This window comes from Magnolia sinica, chromosome 4 (assembly GCF_029962835.1).
Source record: "Magnolia sinica isolate HGM2019 chromosome 4, MsV1, whole genome shotgun sequence".
In the NCBI taxonomy this organism is placed as follows: domain Eukaryota; kingdom Viridiplantae; phylum Streptophyta; class Magnoliopsida; order Magnoliales; family Magnoliaceae; genus Magnolia; species Magnolia sinica.
Window position 1 is genome coordinate 7416584 of NC_080576.1, and position 14023 is coordinate 7430606.

The 14023-nt window shown below is 40.3% G+C and overlaps 2 protein-coding genes across 2 annotated transcripts; one reads left to right on the top strand and one right to left on the bottom strand.

Annotated features, from left to right (window-relative positions):
* Positions 1–6596: 6596 nt before the first annotated feature.
* Positions 6597–8068, bottom strand: LOC131242304 (transcription factor MYB93-like). Its single transcript, XM_058240875.1, has 3 exons — positions 7906–8068; positions 7701–7830; positions 6597–7578 (listed from the first exon to the last, which is right to left on the bottom strand). Exons 1-3 carry the CDS (start codon positions 8036–8038, stop codon positions 6846–6848), a joined length of 996 nt encoding a protein of 331 aa, XP_058096858.1. The 5' UTR covers positions 8039–8068; the 3' UTR covers positions 6597–6845.
* A 3840-nt stretch (positions 8069–11908) lies between these two features.
* On the top strand, positions 11909–12811 carry LOC131242010 (uncharacterized). Its single transcript, XM_058240362.1, has one exon. It carries the CDS (start codon positions 11909–11911, stop codon positions 12809–12811), a length of 903 nt encoding a protein of 300 aa, XP_058096345.1.
* Positions 12812–14023: the final 1212 nt, after the last annotated feature.

The following is a 14023-nucleotide window of genomic DNA, read 5'->3' on the forward strand; positions in this document are numbered from 1 at the left end:
TCCTGATCAAGTTAATATTTGTAATTTTCCTTCGTCATGGTGGACTATAAAAGGGTTGCATGACAAATAAACATCATGTGGACTATAAGAAGTTGTCGCCACTGCTTTTCGTGGTTTGATACACTATAGCTTTGGATCAGCAGCATTCGTGGATCGACGTGATATTAAAAAATGAATGGATGGTATGGATATACTACATGCACCATAGTGTGGCTCAAAAGAACTTGGTAACATCATCCTACTACTGAGGTCGGTGGTGTGTGGCACACCACGAAATCGGCTTCGGGTGAATCCAGGTCCGTACATCTAGTGTAACCAATCCACTCAGTTTCCTCTCTCTCTCTCTCTCTCTCTCTACCTTCCCCCATCATTTTGTCCTTGAACACGGTAGAAATCGGGCCAGTTCTTAGGTCAGCGTCAGGCCACAGTACTGCCATGACAATCTCTGCCAACTAACGATAACCACCAACGGCGTTTTCTAGTCGAACACTCAACCGTCTCCACGCGCACCTTTGCACGCGCCAACCGGGACAATGTGTGGGAAATCTCCGTGGTACATAATCCACGCTGAGGAGATGGCCATACACAAAAAAATGAGGCCGGTCCTCTTATCAGGTCCCCCATGCGTACGTAGATTTTAATTTTAATTTTTTTAATTTTTTATTTTTACATATAAATCATTCATTCTTTTCATAATAGGGTGGCCCACCTGATGTGTGGATGAGCCAAATCTTCAGGTACGGTTCAAATGTCCCGTGCACTAGAGTTCGGGCCTGTTTGTTAACGCTGAATTTCTGCACTTAGCACAGAATGCGGAAAATGTTCTGCCTTTAGTGGTGTTTGTTAATGCACCGGTAACACAGAAGAAGGAAAGCACTAAGTGGTTTTTCATTGAATTCTTTCAGTGATTGGAGTCTAGCTTAATAGTGAATGCAGAATGCGCTCAATGAATTTTTCATTAAACAAAAATTTTTGCTTTTCAAATTACCGCTTTTCAAGTTACCACGGCAATATTTTTTCTTTAAATTATTTGTCGCAATATAAAATTAACTTTTAACCTGTGAAATTTCTCCACTATGATGTATGTGTTTCATCCATTTCATTCATCTATTTTTAAAGATCATTTTAGGGCTTGATACCAAAAATGAGAGGAATATAAATCTCAGGTGGACCATACCACAGGAAAACAATAGTATTTGGATATCCACCATTAAAATTCTCCTAAGGCCCAATGTACTGTTTATTTAACATCCAATTTGTTGATTAGGTCATATAGACCTAAATGAGTGGAAAAAAACAAAGATCATCTTGATCCAAAACTTTTATGGCCTCCAAAAAGTTTTTAATGGTCGACATTCATTCAACACTATTTTCCTATAATGTGGTCCACTTGAGATTGGGATATAGTACTTCATTTTTGGTCTCATATCATAAAATGATCTAAAAACATAGATGACGACATGGATGAAACACATACATCATGGTGGGGCCCACAGCACCGACCATCAGCCATTGGCTGGTGGCAGGGGAGTAGCCAATCTGTTTTCGCGGACGTGGATTGGATACTGACAAGTTGAGTAGCGAGACTCGCTATTGAAGTTACGTCACCAAGTTATGTGGGCCGCATCATGATGTTTATTTTGTATCCACATCGTCCCACCATTTGGAAATATAATTTTAGGTAAAGATCCAAAGAATGAGTCAAATCCAAAGCTCCAGTGGACCTCACCATAGAAAATAGTGGGGAGAGTGACACCCACCATTAAAAACTTAAACAGGCCACAAAAGTTTTTGATCAAGCTAATATTTGTTTTTTCCCTTCTTTCATGTCTGTGTTAACTTCGGAATAAGTTGGATTTCAAATAAAAATCACGGTGAGCCTTAGGAAGGTTTCAACGGTAGGCATCAATCTCGCCACTATTTTTTGTGGTGGGGTTAACTACATATCTGGATCCCTCATTCCTTAACTCATGCTCTAAAATTAAATCTCCACATAGATGGACAGTGTAGATAAAGCACATACTGGGCCCACATACATCATAGTAGGCCCATGGAGCTTGATGACGTCACTTCGGTAGCGAATCTCGCAATTCAACCTATATCCAAACCATCCATCCATTTGGCGAGCTCGTATTAAAGCTTGAGACGAAATAAGCTGCAAAAAGCAGTGAAGGATTGAACGTCTACCATTGAAACCCTTTTTGGGGTCACAAAAGTTTTAGATCAATATGACTTCTTTTTTTTCCTCTTCATATAGGTATTTGTGACCTTATGAACATATTGGATGGAAAATAAACTTAAATAAGCCACGGAAGTTTTGGATCAATATGTTTTGACTTCATCCAATTGGGAATGATGTTATAAACGGTTTGGATAACATATAAATATAAGGTGGGCCTTATTTGAAGGTTTTGTTGATACTGGTGTTCAATCTTATACAACACATAGTGACAATCTTCCCGCTAAGAAGAATTGAGAGCCTTATGATGATATTTTAGTTTTTTATTAAGTATTTTAGTTTATTTGAATTAAATATAATGATTTTATTTTCCTTTAATAAAAAATAATTTCTTTATAATGTAAAACATTTCCAAATGAGAGATAGGGGCAAATGTGTCAAATTAACATATTTCACACATTTAAGATGTTTGTTAACAAACAGTTTGCTTCAGATTTTAGATTCTGTCTTTAGACTTCAGATTTAACAAACGGTATGAAAAGGATATCATCCATCAGAGATCTCATCAAACATGCGAATGCGGTTTGCTAGGACTCAGATTGAGTAGTGTATATAGTGTATATAGCACAACAGCCATGTCGGTACCTTGTGCTACTGGAAAAGCTCTATGGGCCCCACCATGATGTACATATTTTATCCATACCGTTCATCCATTTTCGTGTCTAAAGTGAGTGCGTGAAATGCAATTTCATGTGGAGCACACTACACGATTAAGTGGTAATTTAAGGCTTATAATTAAAAACTTCTTATGGGCCAATATGATACTTATTTGTCATTTGACCTATTGATTAACTCACACATGACTACACTAAAGGAAAACACAAATATCAAGTTGATCTAAAACTTTGATAGTCTTTAAGAAGTTTTTAATGGTGGACATTGAATCGCCTTTGTTTTCCTATTGTGGTCCACCTAAAACTTGGTTCTACCTACAACAAATGGATGGATGATGTGGACAAGACACATGCATTATGGTAAGCTCGCAAAGCTTTTCCACAACACTGGGTAGCACGTCAACATAAGTTCAAATGGATCCTCGGCTAGAGGAAGTTCCTACAATTGGAAGCTAGGTGGGGCCCATCATGATGTTTATGAGAAATTTACACTGTCCATCCTTTTTGCCGGATCATGTTAGATAATAAATTCAAATATCAATAGATCTAAAACTCAAGTGGGTTACACGATAGGAAATAATGGGAATTAAAAGCGTATTGTTGAAACATGCCATGTTCTATTAATGCAAAGTTACTTCTTTTTATAAAAGGTATTTGTATACTGTTTATGTGTATGTTCTATCAATGTAGTATACATGCCATGTTCTATCAATTTCTATTAATGGTACTTCTTTCATGGGTTTCCTTAGAGGTATCACTCTTGCTCTGATCCTCTGGGAGATCTAGAAGGCGAGGAATGCTTATCGTTTCAATGGAACCCCGATCAGATTCTCTCAAACGATCTCCCAGGTGTGGTCCTAGCTTTTCCTGCTGTGCACTTCTTTTTCGCTCCCTCCAGCTAAATCACAGGTTGACAGGGATGTGATGGCAGACCTTCGGATCCCCCATGGTAGTGGAATGAGTCATCCTTTTGAGGTCGTGAGATGGTCTAGATCATCCAAGGGTAAGGTGAAACTGAATGTGGATGGGTCCTCGATGGGGAACCCGGGTCCCTTAAGTAGTGGAGGTGTTTGTAGAGATGATAAAGGGGTCTTCATGTTCGCTTTCGCCAAAGGGTACGGGCAGGGATCGAGCTTTATGGCGGAAGTGAAGGTGGTGATTGACGGCATCAAGGTCTATCTGGATTTTGGCTTTTCTTCCATTGAGGTTGAGAGTGACTCACGGGCACCTGTGGTAGACTCCCTATCCAATGCGACAAATGTGCCATGGATCGCATTCTATTGGAAACACCAGTTTCTTTCCTTCAGGGCCTCACATTCTATCTCCATCATGTTCACTCCTAGAGAGGCCAACAAGGTGGCTGACAGCCTGGCCCGCTAGGGTAGTTTGAACCAGTCTCGTAGGGTGTTCCACACTGCGGCTGACCTCCCTCGGATCACGCGAGGTAAACTGGTTCTAGATAGGATTGGTTTAGGCGGGGTGCGCAAAACTAGATCTTAGTTTCTTCTCTTCTGTTTTCCTTTTCATATGATAGGAGGCCTTTTCTCAATGAAATATAGCGAGATCTTTTGAAAAAAAATAAAATGTGTATGTAGTTTGACTGTGTCAAATCTAACAAATTAGATAATGTCACATGGTAAAAAAATTTGAATAAAAAATGAACAAAAGATCTTTCGACTTCCATGATGGTCGAATGTGATTAGAATCTGTAAATTAATTCACAAGTAGCCCAAAAACGGTAAGCTCAATTAAATATGGCTACAAGATATGTGTCGCATATCTCACTTATGTGGTATAGCCAACTATTTGACACAGTAGCGTTATGATCGAAAATTAGTATTGATTGAATCACGGTCGCGGTAAGTGACAAATTTGGCTGATAACATCATGTAAAAGCCCTTATGACAACAAAATGTTTGAGTAGATCAACAACAACGCCAAGCAAGCTGATTTTCATGGTGCACAATACATTCCCTTGGAAAAAAAGAATAGCTATCACCAACACATGACACCTTGAGAGAGACTTTTGTCCACATAACAAACAGTTAATATGCATTTCGTTGCTTGCTTGATAGAACATAATTAATTTTGGGCCTAGATGACTTTTTTTACATGGGCACTTGAGGAGTGGCTATAAAGATCTCTTTCTAACTATTCCTTTAAAATCTTTTAAATAGGACAAAGATGAAAGAACTTTGAAACCTCGCCAACCTAGCTAAATCAAATCTACAATACAATGTAATGCAATGAATACACACACACACAAGATTGTTTTTTTAGCACTGTAATTCTTTTTGTCTATGCCTAAGTAGTTAGACTATCGTGAGATATTATTTTAAGTTTTTAGTTTTATTTTAATTTCAATTTAATAACATTGAGTTTCTTAATTTGCTCCCACATTACATGAATTGGATTATCATTATTATCACAATGAAAAAAGTTATTTTAACCGAAATATAAAAAAGAACACATTAAAAAGACAAGCTTTTCTTTTTTGTAAATCTTCTGATTTTATTTATTGGTGGCCAAGTAGACCTGTTTTAGTTTTCGGTCATGGATAACTACTTGTGTTCTCTCTATCTATCTTAACACATGGGCTATATTCGGTTTGGATCCAGTTGTAAAATCCTCTGAAACACCCAACACCACACACACACACTTGCTATATATATATATCTATATATATATATATATATATATATATATATTGGTGTAATCAGGATTTGTGATAGATTTCCAGCCCAAGAGATTGTTAAGCCGTCCATAGAACAGTTTCTAACTCTCCCTGGAATGTATGGAACGGCAAGGAAAGCCAACCAGCGAGATTCTTTCCCTGTTTACCAAATGCTAGCAGGGGCAACTAATGAATGATTTGGATCATCACGTGTTGGGGTAGAAGGAGCGAGTCCCCTGCCACGACAGCCTTTCAGATTGTACGCCCTCCTATTCTAAAATGCCGGGCTCATGCTACAGTAATCTAGACCATTGATCTGCTGTCTCCCACCGTGGATTTACTATGCACAAAAACTTATCTTCATAGGATAAAGGAAATGTTTTGGTTTGTGGCCTAAAAATTAACGGTTAAGGAGAGAAATTCAGCAAAGGTTCGTAAATTCGTATTGCACTGATACAAATCCAGAGATTGGTGGCTATGATCGGCAATGTGGGAGATTTTCTGGGCACTGTACTATACAAGAGCCAACGTTCCATATCCGAGGACCGGAATTGTCTAAAAAGCGTAAACCACACAAGCTATGTGGGGTCCACCTTGTTGTATATGTAAAGTCCATTCCGTCCATCACGGGAAAACCACTATTTTTCTGTACGCTAACATGGGCCACACAGACGAGAACAATGTAAAATTGCTGCCAAAACAAACAAGTTCACATGGTGTGGCCCACCAGAGTTTTTTTTTTTTTTTTTTTAAAATTTAATTATTAGGATGATTTTTGTATCTTTTGGTGATTTGGACACGATAAACGGGTTTGTGTATCTGTCGACTTATGGTGGCCCCACAATCCGCATCCCATTTCCACTGTTCCATGTGGTGTAGCTCATCTGTATCTCCGATCTAGATGATTTTTGACCCAAGGATCTAACATCAATGATAGGACCCAATGGACGGAGTAGATTTCTCATTTAGAACCTGTGGGCCCCACAGAATTGGGGTGCTTTACGCGGGTGTAGTAGAGGATTCCGGTTACATATCAGACCGTAAAAACTACATGCAATAAAAAAAAGAGTCCAATAACCACGATTTTTTTATTATTATTATTTTTTTTCTTTTAAATCTTGTCCATACAATAGCATCCTCCCGACATGAGGGCCCCACACATTGACACGTGATGGAGGGTCGTGAGTCAAACACAATGTATGCATTGAAAAAAAGGCAAGTGCAACTAGAACAGCTGATGGATTGCACACTTATCAAGGACACACGTATATAATACATTAAAATGGTGCAATTCCAAGAAACCTACATCTTTCTTGAATTAAGCAATCTCATGAAGAAAAGGATCTTCAAGAAAGAGCTCATTCCAAAAAGGAGTAGCAGCTCCTCCATAGCCGGAACTGAGACAAGCATCACCACCACCATTGCTGATTGAATTCTCTGTGAGAAGTTGAGGAAGGGAAGGTGGCAGCGGCGATTTAGGTGTGCTATCTCCATGGCCAAACACACTGTAGCTCGAATCTTGACTGATTTCATTGTTCATAGGTGGCTGTAAATTGCATGGAAATTGAAGGTCTGATTGATGACTGAAGTGCATCTGATCATTTAAAAGTGGCGATGGTGCAATGCCGAGTGAAGACTGGGCGCCATTTTCTAACTGGCAATGGTTGGGCAGCACGGTATCTTTCGTCAATGGGATTGCATTTAATAGATTGATGGCTTCCATATCCGAAATGCTGCTTAGACTATTGGGAGTTCCGGCCATTGTGGCTGCAGATTCGAGAAGGTATTGCATGTACTGGTACTTAGCTAACTGGACAGCTTCTTGCATCATCACTGTCTGTTCTTCCCATGGATGGTGATGCTGATCCATCATCTCTCTCATATTGGCCAGAGCAATCAGCTGAGGTAGACTGGCAAAGAGGTCGGTACGCGGGCGGTGGGTCATCGGGTCATAACCCATCTGGATCAACTTCTTCTTGAGATGGGTGTTCCAGAAGTTCTTGATTTCATTGTCTGTCCGTCCTGGGAGGTGGGTAGCGATCGCTGACCATCTTTAAACAAACAGAAAATATATATATATAAGTAAAATATGAAAAATAAAAATTAAAAAAAAAAACCCAACAAATTATTGGTCTTCTAAGTACTAAGGGAGAACAGAAATTCGGAGAATTACTTGTTTCCGAGGATGGAATGAAGGTTGAGAATGGTCTCTTCTTCTTCTTTGGAGAATTTCCCTCTCTTTATGTCAGGTCTTAGGTAATTTGTCCATCTTAGCCTGCAACTCTTCCCACATCTATTCAGGCCTGCAAAAGCAATGACAATGAGAGAGAGAGAGAGAGAGAGAGAGAGAGAGAGAGAGAGAGGTTTTAGTAGACAACCTGCAAGCTTAGGAAGAGCTCTCCAGCTTCCATGGCCATGTTTTGTGATGTGTTCGACCAGCTTCTTGTCTTCTTCAGGTGTCCAAGGACCCTTTTTTAGGCCATTCTCATCACAGCAAGGAGATCTTCCCATTCTACTCTTCTGCCTATGATTTCTCCCTTCCTCGTTTCTAAGCACTTGCCTCCTCCAACAAGCTTCTTATTTATATACACCCCTTATCATCCTCATTCTTGTACTATTTTATTCCCACGTTGTGTGTACATTTCCATTGATCATACCCTTCCAATGTGACTATGACAAATATATCCCCTGTTGGTGGGCCCCATTTCACTCGTTATCTCATCTACTCTACACCTGTCGTGCATGCTCACGATTCCCGATTGTCCAAATCTTGGGTCCTCGTGTGGATGGAACGAGTCCTGAATATGGTGCTTATCCAACCAACAATCCAAATTTCATGCTCGAAATCAGATGGTTAAGATCACATGATATGTGCTTTTGTTGGTCCATGCTACTTACAAAGTGGGGCACCTACTTTAGACGGTCTGAAAGAGGCGTGCATGCGTGCCACGTGTGGCTTGGATGAGTTGCTGCACCTGAGCTGAGTGTACACGCGACCTTATTATTGTATGCTTTTTTATATGCAATATTGTCCAGGTTTTTGTCTTAGCTTTTCACCATTTAAAAAATGATGGTGGCCCTTGTAACGTATACATGGCATAGTTTATATCAGTATACACCGTTCAAATCGCTTATCTACTGTGGATGGAGCACAACCAAAAAATTCAATCTGGACCCCTCACTATTTTACTGTAACTATCCATCTGATATCCATTAATTGGATGGTCAAGATTGCTTAATCGGTATCGTTTTATAGATATGATCTATCTACAATTGGACTAATAACTTGGATGGTCTGGATAGCTGTACATCTTGTCCCATGTGACGAAGATAAGCCATTAATTTTTTATCTATTCTTTTAAGCGGCGCAGAACAAACATTAGGAGTCTACCGAACCAGGGTTCGGTAAACGAGTGATCTTCCTCAGTGTCTAATCATGAGATTAGAGGAAAACGAAAGGTGTTTTCTATCATAACTTTTGCAAGCATATGATAGTTTTTGGTCGATAGTTATTTTATACACAGCTAGAGTGTGTGCTGATATATTTATTTTTTTTTTGAAAATTTTGTTTCCATCAAATTGAATTTGAAAAGATAAATAAAAAAAATTACTTTTTCACCTAGTCCCATATTAAATAGAATGGAAAAAAAATAAAAATTGTTTATAAATCATTGCGCATGGTGCATTTTTATTTAAAGAAATTAAGGTAAAGATTCTCAGTTTGCGTATTTCAGTGTGCCTGCTCAGGCACGGACGATAGCGTAGGCATGGGCTGTATGGCTATAGTGAAACTAGATGGTGCACTTTGCACTTCGGGCAGGCCATGACTAATCCAATTTGCTACCTTCTTAATTGCTGCAAGCAGGACCCTAAGAAAAAAGAAAGCTTGTCTCATCATAGTAGCAATTCATTCCTAACCATATGTAATTCAGCCTTTTCTTTTCTTTTTTTTTGTCGGTTTTCATTATTGTTTGTGAAATATTTTCCAATAAAAAACATACTACAATCAAGACCATTCAAATCATGGACCCAACTATAGATGAATATGATCACAAAATCAGACATCTTTTCAATGGACATTTTTCATTGAATCCAGACTGGGACTATGCCATTTTAGTAGTACATTTGTTCTCCACCTGACTGCTATTATCATGTAATGATATTTTTCAAGTAGCCCGTCTGGAGATGGTCCATCTATTTGAATGTTTTGGATTGAAGGACGTGTAAAGTCAGTGAGATCACTTACCTGTCAAGGCGGAAGGCAATCAAGGTTGTAATCGGCGGTTATACCAGCAATCTTGTGGCCAGGGATTTCCTTTTGAATGACAAGCCGCGGTTAAAACAGCATTCATCATTATCATAATAGCTTCTTTTTAGCAGGGTTCTAGCGAAGTTTTCTACTTCTATCATCAGCAATGCAATGGTCCATATTAAGGGAAATTCTAAATATTGTTTTCAGCCTGAAATTTTGTTTTCTTTCTCGATTTTGCGTGTGAAATTTTGGTCATAGTCTGCCAAATCATTTTTAAGGGTCGTAATGGGCTGGGCTGGAATTGGGGGCTGGGGTTGTCTCTAGACCAGCCCCAGTTCCATATGCCCTGGCCCTGCCAAAAAGGTCTTGGCCTTGGTTGGCCCAGGGCCGGCCCTATGTAGTAAAGAGGTTTGAAACATTCTAACGTAAGGATCTTTTTTCGGTGAGTCTCACGGTGTAAATGGTTTTGATAATATGAATCTAAAAGTGCCTTTAAACAACACATGGAATGGAAATTAGTCACCAGCATCCTCAAACAATACATTCTTTTGTGTAAATGTGGCATACTTCATGATTGGATTTGGCCCATGCCATTTATCGTTGGCTAGGCCTGTACCATTCCATTGAGCCTAGTTTTCAAGCCTTGCTCAGCCCTTGAGCTAATATTGGGAACCCAAGCCCTAGCTGATAGGTTTGGGCCACCTTGCGCTTTGCTGTCCCCAATAATTTTTGGAGTCTAAATTATCTGCTTGCCACAAACATGAATTTTTTATTTGTTGCAATATGATTGGGCCACATAACTATAGACCGCATTTAATGCAGCAATGATGACATGAACCAATTACAATGCACAAAAACTGAAAATTTCTATTCATGACAAGCAGAGGATCAAATTCTTGTATAAAACGTAAAATGTTTGCAAACTAAAATTCTTGTTTGTGGCAAGTAGATGATCAAATTCTTATATAAAACATTAAATGCCTGTGAGTAATCAATGATTGTATTGGAAAACACAGAGTATTAAAAATAGACGTGAGTTCTTCCACAACCCTTATAAAATATGATGTGAGGCCTATTGTGATGCATGAATGACATCCAATCGTCCACCATGTTTGGCCCCTCTTGTTCTCCTTTGATCCTAAAATTCAGGTTGATTGAGAACTCAAGTAGGCCACATGTAAAAGTCATGTCTAAAACCTTTAAAACCACATGTTGTTGCCCACCCAAGTTTGGAGTGACCTGATGTTTTGGATTCCCACTCATCCTACCCTAGTGCATCTTATAAAGGGGTTCAATGTCATGTACAAATCATAGTGAGTTCTCTTACATGTAGAGACTATATTGTGGAGAATTGGATGTATGTTCTATTGAGATGTAATATACATTTATACACAAAGCATACCTATCTACAACTATGTATACAACTAGATATTATACTAGGCACTAGCATGAGCAAACAAATGAAAGACAACGGTAGTTGGCTAGCAGCTGATGCAAGGGGCTGTTAAAGTGGTGGATCAACAATTTCTCCTGTTTAAAGTCATTTTTCTTTTCTATGTACATACCTAGAAATTATATGTATGGTCAAGGCGAATGAAAAATGCTTCCTCATAGTATTGTATAAAGAAGTTCATAGGATGGTGGTGCACCACATTTTAATATACCTTTAAAATTACAAATCATTCTTATAAATTAAATCCTATCTTAGAGAGGAGGCAATTAGAGAGTCCTAAACACCTTTGCATGGGTGTCACTAGTAGATAGAAAGAGAGTGTGGAGAGAGATTCTTCCTCCCACCTTCTTTCATCTTCTTTTCTCCATCTTCACATATTTGCAAAACACATTGCGATGGTGCAGGAGGTGACGTGAGAGCTCGATCGAAGAGTCCGGGAGGAAAACTTCATCCTAAAGCTAGACCTAGAGAAAGCATATGACAGGGTGAATTGGGACTTCCTAAAGCAAGTCCTTCTCAGATTCGGCTTCAATGACAGCTGGGTTGTGCTTATGGAATCTTGTTGGGGTAACAACTGGTTTTCAATCCTCATCAACGGGGAAGCGGCGGGGTTTTCAAATCGACTAGAGGTTTACGCCAGGGTGACCCTCTTTCTCCTACTATGTTCATCATTGCGATGGAAGCCTTCTCCGCAAATCTGAACTATTTACTTGCTGGCGGCAGTTGCGATCCTTACAAACTTCCTCGTGGCAGCCCGATCATCTCACATCTTTTATATGCAGACGATATGTTAGTCTTCCTCAACAGTGTCCAATCCTCTCTCAGTGCAGCCAAAAATTTTCTGCAGCTATTTCAATCAGCGACGGGTCTTAAGAAAAACAATAGGAAAAACAACTTTTTATTCTCTAAACACATTCGAGCGAGCAGAATCAGAGCCTCGGAGCGCATCTTGGGCTTTAGTAAAGCAGGAAATGACATTCAGTACTTGGGAGCCCCTCTTTCAAAAGCCAGGACAAAAGTTGCTGACTTTCAGTTTATCATCGACAAGGTCAACAGGAGAGTTAATGGTTGGTCAGCTAGCCATGTTTCCCAAGCTGGCAGAGCAACTCTGATTCGCCGCGTTTTGGAAAGTTTCTCAATTCATGTAATGGCTGCAATGCATATTCCCTGTCAGGTGATAGATTGTCTTGAAAGTCACTTCGCCAGTTTTTTTTGGGGCTGGGTTGATGGTAAATGGAAATTACATTGGATAGCTTGGAAGAAAATTGTAAAGCCGGTGGATGAAGGAGAGCTAAGTATTAGAAGTTTGAAGGAGGTTATGGCTGCCCTGCGTCTGAAGCTGACATGGGCAGTTAAATTTGGAGAAAACAGTGGGTCGTGGGTATCTCTCATGAGGGCTAAACACCACAGGGATCTCACTGCTGAAATCCATGCATCATCGCAGAAAATTACATCCCCCTTCCGGAGAAAAATCAGAACTTTTCTCCCTGTTTTGACAGAAAATGTTCAGTGGCAGGTCGGTCGGGGTGAGCTCAATCTTTGGGCATATAATTGGACGGGAATGGGCCCCCTTCAGTAACTCATAGACAGGCCAATTCCAGAGGCCCTTCGAGATCTCCAAGTGCGAGATTTCCTGGGTAACGCTGGACCTCTCTCTCCATCAACGGTGTTTGCTTTCCTCCCATAAGGTATCATTAATGAAAATTTTTAGCATAGCCTTGCTATATCAGACGAGAAAGATGAATGTTTCTGGCCTCTCGATTCTGCTGGTGTATTCATCATTAAATCGGCTTGGAAATTACAAAGAGGATCCCACCCAACTGTGTAGTGGGTTAACGGGCTTTGGGATAGTACCCTTCCCCTCAAAATCTCTGTATTCACGTGGCGATTATTGCAGGGAGCGACCCTTGTTGATGAAAGCATTCAATCTAAGGGTGTGGTGTTGGCTTCCAAATGTCATTGTTGTGATGGAGAGGGCCATCCAAGCCAGCAAACGGAGTCCATTAACCACCTCTTCCTCGATGGACATCAGGCGGTTTCTATCTAGTACCACTTTGGCACCTTGTTCGGCGTGTCCTCGCCTCCACAGCAAACAGTAGGCAATAGACTCCTCCAGTGGCGAAGTACAGCCCTGGGTAGTGCTTCTTCCCCTATCAGAGCAAAGCTTCCAATTCTGATTCTCTGGGAGCTTTAGCGAGCGAGGAATTTAGCTAAGTACAAGAATAAACTGATGCATATCAGGGCCTCCATCGCCCGGATCAAATGGTGGGCTACTCAAGTGATTGGTGAGGACAGCGCCTTCATCTCAAACATCAACATTCAGAGTTTAAGACCTAGGCCAAGACCCGTGGACAATCAGAGAAGCAGAGCCGTTGTTGTCAAGTGGAATAGCCCCCTCAGCCCTAGGTAGTGCTTCTTCCCCTGTCAGAGCAAAGCTTCCAATTCTGATTCTCTGGGAGCTTTGGCGAGCGAGGAATTTAGCTAAGTACGAGAATAAACTGATGCATATCAGGGCCTCCATCGCCCGGATCAAATGGTGGGCTACTCAAGTGATTGGTGAGGACAGTGCCTTCATCTCAAACATCAGCATTCAGAGTTTAAGACCCAGGCCAAGACCCGTGGACAATCAGAGAAGCAGAGCCGTTGTTGTCAAGTGGAATAGCCCCCCCAGCCCTGGGTAGTGCTTCTTCCCCTGTCAGAGCAAAGCTTCCAATTCTGATTCTCTGGGAGCTTTGGCGAGCGAGAAATTTAGCTAAGTAAGAGAATAAACTGATGCATATCAGGGCCTCCA